The following is a 10,800-nucleotide window of genomic DNA, read 5'->3' as shown; positions in this document are numbered from 1 at the left end:
CAATTTTCTGCGCCGATGTGACGTAAGAAACATGCAGTCTAAACTATGCTTAGACCAGCTTTTGCCCGCGTTAAATTTTGGGGTGACGACTTACTTGCGATCCTTTTTTTCGTGTTTCGGAGGATTTGACGTTATTTTAGCGTTTAGCCAGATAGTGCAAATTTACAAATTCAAAAATCACCTAAATTCTTAATCAAAATCATAATTTGAACCAACTTTGAACTAATCTTGAGGGTGTCGCTTCCATTGCAAAATTTTTATTCATCAAGACTGTTGTGGTAACTACTAACATGTCTGTTCCCGTGTGCCTATTTAGAACGTTTTGTATATCATGCACTACATTTAAAACTAATTTTGAGGACTAATTAAAGTGCAGTTTTATAATCTCCTGTGAGATATACTCATACAGTTAAAAATCGTTCTTGAAATCTTGTGTTGAAACTACTCGATTTAATCGTTTGAGTCGATTTATAAACGTTATATAACTTTGTTAATATACCAGTATTTGATAGTAAATGCCTATTGTTTTTATTTTCCAATATGTTTATTTGCTGGTCGTTAACCTGGTATAATAATGACTTCGAAACGTTGATATGCTGACGGCTAAAAATCTGACCCTCTACTGTACGCAGTAACAGGTATTTTGTATGTCATGGGCCTATATATGTAAAACTATGCCGACGAAATTACAATAAAAGATTCTAAACAATTTTTTAGGGTACCTCCCATAGACGTAAGTGGGAGTGATTTTTTTTTTCTCGTCCAACCTGTACTGTATCGTTGGATAGGTCTTTTAAAACCATTAGGGGTTTGCTTAGAATTTTTCGATTCAATGATTTGTTTGCGTAATATTCAACTTTAAAGTGCAAATTTTCATAAAATCGAGCGTCCCCCTCCCTCTAAAATTTTAACTGTGTGGTGGAAAATTTGAAAAAATTAGGATGGTAGTAAGAATATCAAAATTTCAAGGAAAACTATAACGGCTGGTAGCCGTGGTGGCCTAGTGGTTTGACCTATCGCCTCTCAAGCAGAGGGTCGTGGGTTCAACCCGGCTTGCACTTCTGAGTTTTTCGAAATTCATGTGCGGAATTACATTTGAAATTTACACGAGCTTTGCGGTGAAGGAAAACATCGTGAGGAAACCTGCACAAACCTGCGAAGCAATTCGATGGTGCGTGTGAAGTTCCCAATCCGCACTGGGCCCGCGAGGGAACTATGGCCCAAGCCCTCTTGTTCAGAGGAGGCCTGTGCCCAGCAGTGGGACGTATATAGGCTGGGATGATGATGATAACGGCTAAGTTTTCTTGAGAATTATTAGTAGTCTAAGAGTAAATAGCAGCCTAATTTATAAAATATACCTAAACTTGGAAGATTCCGTATAAAATACGAAATCCTTAGAAAAATATTGCCTAAGTTTATCGTAATGGCTACGGAACCCTATTTTGGGCGTGTCCGACACGCTCTTAGCCGGTTTTTTTAACAAACTTAGCGTTTTAGACCTAGACCTGGTTGACCTACTTTGTTATTTTAGAGTGTTTTAGATATTATTTCAAAAATCTTAAATTCTTTATTCAATTAACAATTAGTACTTTATAAAGTACATTCGCGCGTTATTATTAGTGTTTAGTCCTGTATAAAGTACGCGAGGACTTAGGATTTATTATTTCATTTATTATTGTATGGATGGCACACCTCCAACCATGGTAACGTGGTACATACAAGAAAAAGTTGATGGACCCTATTACCATGGGCGTACACAGGGGGGGCAGGGGATGGCAGCTGCCCCCCCCCTGGAAATTGTATGTTCTTCAATATACTATGAAGCAGGATCCCTTGCGGGTGTTTGCCCTACACACTACAAATACCTTGTGTGTCATGTGGGTGTATTTGTGTAGTGTTTATAATAAAACAAGCGCGGGCGATCTGACCTAAAAAATCTGACTCAACCCCCCCCCCCCCCCTAGGCCAGAAGCTGGGTACGCCCCTGCCTTTTACACCCTCCCTGGCTCTCCTTGAGTAATGAACGAAATGTGCGGAAAAATAGCAAAATCGGATGATTAAGAGTACCTAAAGTCAAACAGTACCTAACATAAATTTAGTATTAATGTTGGGTCTTATGTTAAGTACTAAATTACAATGAAATATAATTGTTGCCACGCTACTCCTTTTAATATGGCGCCACTTACGAATTACTACGAAACTCGAAGTTCGTATCGTACCGTCCCTCTCGCTCTCGTATTAAACAGTATTAAGTGTCAGAGGGACCGCACGACAAAAAAAGAAAGAGCGTACTCCTACCTTAAAGGCCGGCAACGCACTTGTGACTCTTCTGGTGTTGCAGGTGTCGATTGGTGACGGTAATCGCTTACCATCAGGCGATCCTCCGCTCGTTTTCGTAAAAACGACATGAACTTTGAGTTTCGTAGTAGCCCTGCTGTTAAGGGCAGGCATAACATCTGCCTGGAGCAGAGGCGTCTTTACCTATGGTGCAGGGTGTGCGTTTAAGTACACATATATGTCAAAAATGTCAAAATGGTCGGTGTTCTTATTGCTATTTTTGTAGTAACTTGGTATAACTCGCCATTAGGTTTTTTAAGTTAGCTTGAATAGATCCCTTTTAGGGATAAGTTCGCCTTTGTACTCTTTTGTTTTGTTGTTTTCTTTTTGTATTATTTTTGTGTTTTATGTACAATAAAGTATTTACATACATACATACATACATACATACATTAAAAAAATACAAAATAAGTCAATTAAACATATGTATTTACCTTTATTTGTTACGAGTCCCCTGGACGCTCGCGTCTCCATACAAACGTAGGTAGTCAGCTTCTAATTTACAAACAACACACTGGATCAAAACGAAACTTTCATAGCTCGAAAAAATCGAAAAATTATATGCAAGTTGAAGTGGCCATGAGGGCTATCGCGTGTGAATTCGCCGCTAGAGGCGCTAGTGTAGCGTGAGGTCTCCGAAATGTCAAATCTCATAGTTTTTGGGTGAGCTACGCGGGTTTATTTATAATTAGAATAATTTTGTGAATATTTTGCATTACCTGAAATTAATTATGGCAATTATGCAATAAGGGGCAATGAATGTCTGTGTTTTGAGACAGTTTTGTATTTCGAATACTTTTGTCCTCCCTTTTTTTTCCGAACAAAACGGGACTACGCAAGACTGTGGTTGCTCGATATTTTTATGGTACGTTTTTAAGATGTATTAAATATGATTTTAATCTAAACTTTGTTTTCACGCCCGTTATAACACTTTGAAAGCCGCACTTAAAAACCTCACCCAACAGTGGCGCCATCTAGTAAGACAAAAAACGATAGCCCTAAAACAGATGACCGTTCAGAACAGAAGTGCTCGAGGAGTGGCGACCGGAAGACGAAGGGTTGGCAGACGTGGAATGAGGACTCGTGAGACTTGCGGGAAACCGGTGGATGCAAGTGGCGAGTTGTCGTTCATTGTAATTTATTTGTATTGTAATATTATTGATTATATGTATGTTAGTCTGTAAGGTATTTATTGTATGGGCCAAGTTGCCCGAAATAAATGGCTTTATTACGAGTATTATTATTATTGTGGCGTTTTAAGGGGTAGGCCTTTGTCCAGTAGTGGACCTCTTCCGGCTGATGATGACGAATTATATCGCATCCATATTCATACGTATTGCCTCTTTTAAGAACTTAACAATGGTCACGAAGGTGAGTACTTAAAAAAAAAACAATTTTCTCTTTCTTTTAAAAAACGAATCTTTCGCGAAAGTCTCGCAGCGCATTAAGACTACCAGGGGCACAGTCTCAGGAGTCTGAGGAAGACCGCGATGGGAGACTCAGTGGCGCTCTAGCCCGGCAGGCCGCTTCGCTTTCGGCTGAAACGGCAAGCCAGCCTAGCGCGAGGCTGGGTTGCAATTCCAAAGACTTGTACGCAATCTTTGAGATCGCTCAATGTAGGAAAATAGTAAGCAAAGAATTAAAATCTTATTCCTTGCGCAATATAGATGTGAAACTTTGTGATCATGATCAGATTTTTCAGTTGATTGTTTAGACGTAGTTTGAAGGGATTTTTCGAAAATTCCACAAAAACGGCCAATGCGGGACATTAACCTCATTCCTATCGAGTATTGTGTAAACATAAAAATCTACACAGACGAAGTTGCGGGCAAAAGCTATAACATATAATTGTTGCGACGCTACTCCTTCATAGATGGCGCCACTCACATATTGAAATCGACCTGCTGGGCTACTCCGAAACTCGAAACTCGAAGTTCGTGTCGTGCGGTCCCTCTGACACTTACACTGTTTGATACGAGAGCGAGAGGGACCGCACGACACGAACATCGAGTTACGTGTTTCGTAGTAGCCTTGCAGTTCATTATACCAACGCAGTAACGTCTTGAAAATGAGCAAACTAAACGCAATGGATTATTTAAAAAAATAACAACTGAATCGCCGGATGTTCAGCTGGGCTACTACGAAACTCGAAGCTCGTATCGTCCCGTCCCCCTCGCTCTCGTATTAAATAGTACAAGTGTCAGCTGGGCTACTCCGAAAATCGAAACTCGAAGTTCGTGTCGTGCGGTCCCTCTCGCTCTCGTATTAAATAGTATAAGTGTCAGAGAGACCGCACGACACGAACTTCGAGTTTCGAGTTTCGGAGTAGCCCTGCTGAGGGACCGCATGACACGAACTTCGAGTTTCGTAGTAGCCCTGCTGTCCATATATATGATACTAGAAGGTTACTATGGGCGTATAAACAAAAACCAGAGATGGTATTTCCAAGTCGGTGTTTTTGTTTCTAATCGTTTTGATTTGACGTTTTCATTCATCCGTTTGTGTTGTGTCCAAGATCGGTGTATAAGATTACAGAATTGTATTCCTGTTTGTTATGTTATAATATTGGTAAACTATAACGTTACCTTGTGAAACATATTCTTGATATGGAGTCGTCCGCCTGCCGCCGTCGTGCTTCCGACGCGGACCAGTCGGCGGCGGCGCGGGCATACAGCGCGACTGCGGAGTGCGAGCCTGTGATGGTGAAGGAGGAGCCCGACTGTGGCGTGTGCGGCGTGAGCGAGGCGGCTATGGCAGAAGGCTTGTACGCCGACCACGAGGTTAAAGGCGAATTAGTAATTGGACCTGAACTATTGCAACAGCAGGATATCATATATTCGAAACATAGTAAGTTACGCAGCTGCCAGAATTATTGAAAATAAATAAATTGCAAGAGAACATTTCTATACTGCTGACTACCGAGCTATTCAGGGGGGGAGGTTTCAAATACACATTTAATTTTAGTCTTACATGTTTCTAGACGAATCTAGACTAGATTCTAGAGGTTAGTTCTTTGTCACATAGTGATTATTGGAGACCAGATTATATGCTATTGCGTATTTAGCCGATTTTCATAAATTATTGCAAATATATGTTATCTAAAATTTTGTGATGCATAATTTCACTATCTATTCAATATTGCTAAGTAGAATAGCTATATTAATTGCCAACAGCAATATATATGTGCTGGCATAGCACGCAACTTGAAATACCTGCCCAGTTACCCCACTGGATGTGAAATGGTATTTTCCACTTTTGTTAATATTTTAAGTGATTATTACTGTTACTAAATATTTGTGACAGTATCTCATTGTTAGAAATAGAAATATTAATACTAGAATACGGAATTATTAAATGACTGTCAATACTTAGGGGCTGTTTCACCATCCATTGATAAGTGTTAACTGACTGTTAAATGTGATGCCGTCTCAATCTATTCAAACAAAGCAAATAGAGACGGCACCACATTTAACCGTCAATTAACGGATGGTGAAACAGCCCCTTAGTTTTTAAATGATAAAAATTGAAGACAAACCCCCCCCTTCGTTTCACCTTCCATTGATTAAGTTTATTTGATGGATAAATGTGATACTGTCTCTGTTTGTTTTGTTTGAATTGAGGGAGAAGGCATCAAACTTACCTGTCAGTTACAATGAATCAATGGGTGGTGAAACAGCTCTGTATTACCCCCCATTTTACCATCCATTGATTAAATTAATTTCACGGATAAATGTGATGCCTAAATGATCAATGTACAGTACAATGATAAATGTAATAAGCCGTGGTCACCTAGTGGTTCGACCTATCGCCTCTCTTCTGTAAGTTTTTGAAAATTCATGTGCAGAATTACATTTGAAATTTACCACAAGCTTTACAGTGAAGAAAAACATAGTGAGGAACTTTCAAACTTTCAAGGAAAACTATAACGGCTAAGTTTGCTTGAGAATTATTAGTAGTTTAAGAGTAAATAGCAGCCTAAGGTATAAAATATAACTAAACTACGAAATCCTTAGAAAAATATTACTTAAGTTTATCGTAATGGCTACGGAACCCTATTTTGGGCGTGTCCGACACGCTCTTGGCGGGTTTTTTTCCTTTTCCGTGGAAGTTTCGGAAAATTATCTCTTAATGCTTCACTCCTCAAGAAACTTATATGCCAAATGTCAGCTTTCTGCGATCTGCGACAGTAGAACGAAAAATCCCGTTTTATTCCCGTTGCCGTCAGAATTTCGGGAAATTCTTTTGTGCTCCCTTACACTTCCCAAAGAACCTAAGTGCGTGGTTGGTCATAACTGAAATACTAAATACGACCTGTATTGTGTGGATCACTAAGGAAGCTTCTACGTACACACGGAGGCGCTACATGTCTTTTTATTAACCCCCGACGCAAAAAGAGGGTTGTTATAAGTTTGACCGCTATGTGTGTCTGTCTGTGGCACCGTAGCTCTTAAACGGATGGACCGATTATAATGCGGTTTTTTTATTCAAAATCAGGTTCTCTAGAGATGGTTCTTACTTAAAATCGGTTTAGCAGTTTTCTATATATTGAACTTTTATTAACCGTGTCGTGTACAAGCTAACACGTGTATTCACAACACACCATTAATATGACTTCATTAAATCGTGTCGTCGATAAGGTCCCTTAGGTACTTAACAAACATAAAGAAACAAAGATAAATGTAGTTCATGGAATTATTAATCCTGTTACTGAGTGCTAAACTCAACATGTACTTATATTAATATCGTTTTCAGATGTGCTGGTTATCAAAGAAGAGAGTCAATACAAGCCAAAGCTAGCTGGCGGAGCCGACGCCGCACCCGGGCGCTCCCACGGCTGCCCCGGGGATGGTCCTCGCTGCGGCAGCAGCACCCAGCAGCAGTACGGGCTCCGGAGCTGTTTTGTCAGACTGGAGCGACTACCACTGGGAGACCTGCACCGAAGCACGCCGCCTTATGTTAGCCAGCATGTACAAAAAAAAGCAAATAAGAAACCAAACGGTAGCAAAATATACTACGAACAGTTTTCACAACAGAATAAGTTGACTAGACGTATGCTTGCACACACAGCTGAGAATCTTTATTGCTGCGATTTATGCAGCAAACGGTTTAAAGAAATATCTGCTTTGAGAAAGCATGTAGGATTACACTCGAGTGGGAAATCGTTTAGTTGTGATGTGTGTAATAAGTGGTTCACACATAAATTGACCTTGACTCACCATCTACGAACACACACTGGTGAGAAACCTTTCAGTTGTGACGTGTGTAACAAACGATTTGCACAAAGAACGCACTTGACTCACCATCTACGAACACACACTGGTGAGAAACCGTTCTGTTGTGATGTGTGTAATAAATGGTTTACACTTAAATATACCTTAGCTCAGCATATACGATATCACACTTGTGAGAAACCTTTTAGTTGTGACGTGTGTAACAAACGATTTGCACAAAGTACGTACTTGGCTCGGCATGTACGAACACACACTGGTGAGAAACCGTACAGTTGCGATGTGTGTAGTAAACGGTTTAGTCTTAAATCTACCTTGATTCGGCATGTACGAACACACACCGGTGAGAAACCGTTCAGTTGTAACTCGTGTAACAAACGGTTTGCAGATAAATCGCACTTGACTCGGCATGTACGAACACACACTGGTGAGAAACCGTACAGTTGCGATGAGTGTAGTAAACGGTTTAGTCTTGAATCTACCTTGATTCGGCATGTACGAATACACTCCGGTGATAGACCGTACAGTTGCGATGTTTGTAACAAACGGTTTACTCGAAAATCGCACTTTACTCAGCATGTACGAACACACACCGGTGAGAAACCGTTCAGTTGTGACGCGTGTAACAAACGGTTTACACAAAAATCGCACTTGACTCAGCATCTACGAACACACACCGGTGAGAAACCGTTGAGTTGTGGTTTGTGTAATAAACGTTTTACACATAAAACGACCTTGGCTGGGCATGTACGAACACACCGGTGAAAAACCGTACAGCTGTAGTGTGGGTAACAAACGATTAGTAGGAAGTAAGCCTATCATAATTCATCATATACGAACACACAACAATTTATAATGTAACAAGTGGAGCTGTCGTTTAGCTCAAATTTGGGCATTGCAGAAAATCAGCGTTGCTGCACCCACTGTGTAGCAACACATGCTGAGTGGAGACCCTTTTTCGGTGACAATGAGGGCTATCGTTTTTTGTCATTCTAGATGGCGCCACTGTTGCGTGAGGTTTTTAAGTGTGGCTTTCAAAGTCTGTTATTACGTTCGTGAAGACAAAGTTTAGATTAAAATTATATTTAATACAATTTAAAACCGTACCATAAAAATATCGAGCAACCACAGTGTTGCGTAGTCTCGTTTTGTACGGAAAAAAGGGAGGACAAAAGTTTCCGAAAGACATAACTGTCTCAAAACACAGACATTCATTGCCCCGTAGCGCATAATTGCCATAATTAATTTCAGGTAATGCAAAATATTCACAAAATTATTCTAATTATAAATAAACCCGCGTAGCTCACCCAAAAACTATGAGATTTGACATTTCGGAGACCTCACGCTACACTAGCGCCTCTAGCGGGGAATTCATACGCGATAGCCCTCATTGGTGTCATCACCATACAATTTATTGTGATTTTGCTTGTATAGTAACATATTATTGTTTTTTGTGTTTGGTGGTGGTACTGTTGGACCGTTAATAAATCATTTTTCTTTCTTTCTTTCTTTCTCAACGGTGAGAAACGGTACAGTTGATGTGAATGATTACACACACAGCTTCATGAAGCTGATTGCACACAAGAAGAATGAATGAAATGAAAGAGTCAAAATCCCGCTGTCATTACATGACATGTTCTTGTGTGCGTGACCTCAACTCTGGTGGCACTACGTGTACCTACTGGGGCTCCCCCACTCTAAACTCTTTAGCTTATTCTGTTGTGAGTTTTAAAAACTTTTTATAACACCTTCAAATTGACGCACTGTCTAGCAAAGAATATGTAAGCGCCTATTTATCCATCCATCCATCATTCCATCGTAGGTCTCATCCTCGCTTTCCATCAGGCGTGATTGTGGCCAAACGCAAGCCTGTACTGTTTTAAATATATAATATATATACATCAAATCGTCATCATCTCGTCATTGTTGTACCTTAAAGTTTAATACACTAATGGATAGTTATACTAGCGTCTCAACCGCTATCAGCATCCTGTCACAGATATTGAAGCAATGAGCGTAACAGAGCGGTTTTTTTATAAAACGAAACTGCTTAGGGTACAATTTAAATTTACTAAATTTTTATGCTAACTGTAGGTCTTTTCTTTGATATGATGACAGAAAACTGATAGCGGTTGAAACGCTAGTAGAACTACTCTAAAGCAAGTTGAGAGATGCAGAAACGATAATTGATATCTATGTACCTTATGGCACTAGACTGGCTGTTTGGAACAAAACGCGCGGCGCATCAATCATTAATATTATTTTGACACAACCCCTGTCACGGACGTCAACAAACTATAGTGAAAGGTTCACAAAACCGTGCTGTGAACCAATTTTGTGCGCCGCGTACCGTCCCTCTTGCTCTCGTATTAAACAGTATAAGTGTCAGAGGGACCGCACGACAAAAAAAGGAAGAGCGTACTCCTACCTTAAAGGCCGGCACCGCACTTGTGACTCTTCTGGTGTTGAAGGTGTCCATGGGTGACGGTAATCGCTTACCATCAGGCGATCCTCCGCTCGTTTTCGTAAAAACGACATGAACTTTGAGTTTCGTAGTAGCCCTGCTGTTAAGGGCAGGCATAACATCTGCCTGGAGCAGAGGCGTCTTTACCTATGGTGCAAGATGTGCGTTTAAGTCTTGTTTAAGTACACATATATGTCAAAAATGTCAAAATGGTCAGTGTTCTTTATTGCTATTTTTGTAGTAACTTGGTATAACTCACAATTAAAAAAATACAAAATAAGTCAATTAAACATATGTATTTACCTTTATTTATTATTATTATTATTCCCTCAATGGCGGCCTTAAGGCTTGGGCCAATGTCAGTTGCGATGACAGGGTTGCGGTTGATTCTGCAGAACGCCAACAGTTTGACAGCAGGAAGAAAATATTTTTAAAAGAAAAAAAAATCCTTTTCGGCCGAACACTGTTGCGGGAGTCACGGTTACGAGTCCCCTGGACGCTCGCGTCTCCATACAAACGTAGGTAGTCAGCTTCTAATTTACAAACAACACACTGGATCAAAACTAAACTTTCCATCTACAATGACAGCATTGTAGATTGAAAATTTCGTCAAAGACTATTTATTGCAATTTTTTGTTTGCTAAAAATTTATTAACAGAATTTTTATTTTATTTTCATGTCTCATAACGAAACTTCACAAAAATCACATTGATTTTATTGTTTTATTTAAATTTAATTAAATTTAAATGGCTGCTCCTGCTTATAGTTACC

At 39.9% G+C, this 10,800-nt stretch overlaps 1 protein-coding gene across 1 annotated transcript; it reads left to right on the top strand.

The window, feature by feature from the left end:
• Positions 1 to 4,757: 4,757 nt before the first annotated feature.
• LOC141442756 (uncharacterized) lies at positions 4,758 to 9,035 on the top strand. Its single transcript, XM_074107850.1, has 2 exons — positions 4,758 to 5,184; positions 7,090 to 9,035. Exons 1-2 carry the CDS (start codon positions 4,944 to 4,946, stop codon positions 8,328 to 8,330), a joined length of 1,482 nt encoding a protein of 493 aa, XP_073963951.1. The 5' UTR covers positions 4,758 to 4,943; the 3' UTR covers positions 8,331 to 9,035.
• Positions 9,036 to 10,800: the final 1,765 nt, after the last annotated feature.

The sequence above is a fragment of the Choristoneura fumiferana genome, chromosome 26, assembly GCF_025370935.1.
Source record: "Choristoneura fumiferana chromosome 26, NRCan_CFum_1, whole genome shotgun sequence".
In the NCBI taxonomy this organism is placed as follows: domain Eukaryota; kingdom Metazoa; phylum Arthropoda; class Insecta; order Lepidoptera; family Tortricidae; genus Choristoneura; species Choristoneura fumiferana.
The sequence above is the reverse complement of the archived record's forward strand: the minus strand, read 5'-3'. Positions and strand labels throughout refer to the sequence as shown.

Bases quoted from the DNA above. Each gene is read 5' to 3' on its own strand.
- LOC141442756 (XM_074107850.1), top strand. From the start codon at position 4,944: ATGGAGTCGTCCGCCTGCCGCCGTCGTGCTTCCGACGCGGACCAGTCG. The intron at 5,185-7,089 runs GTAAGTTACGCA...TATCGTTTTCAG, and splicing joins TATCATATATTCGAAACATA to ATGTGCTGGTTATCAAAGAA.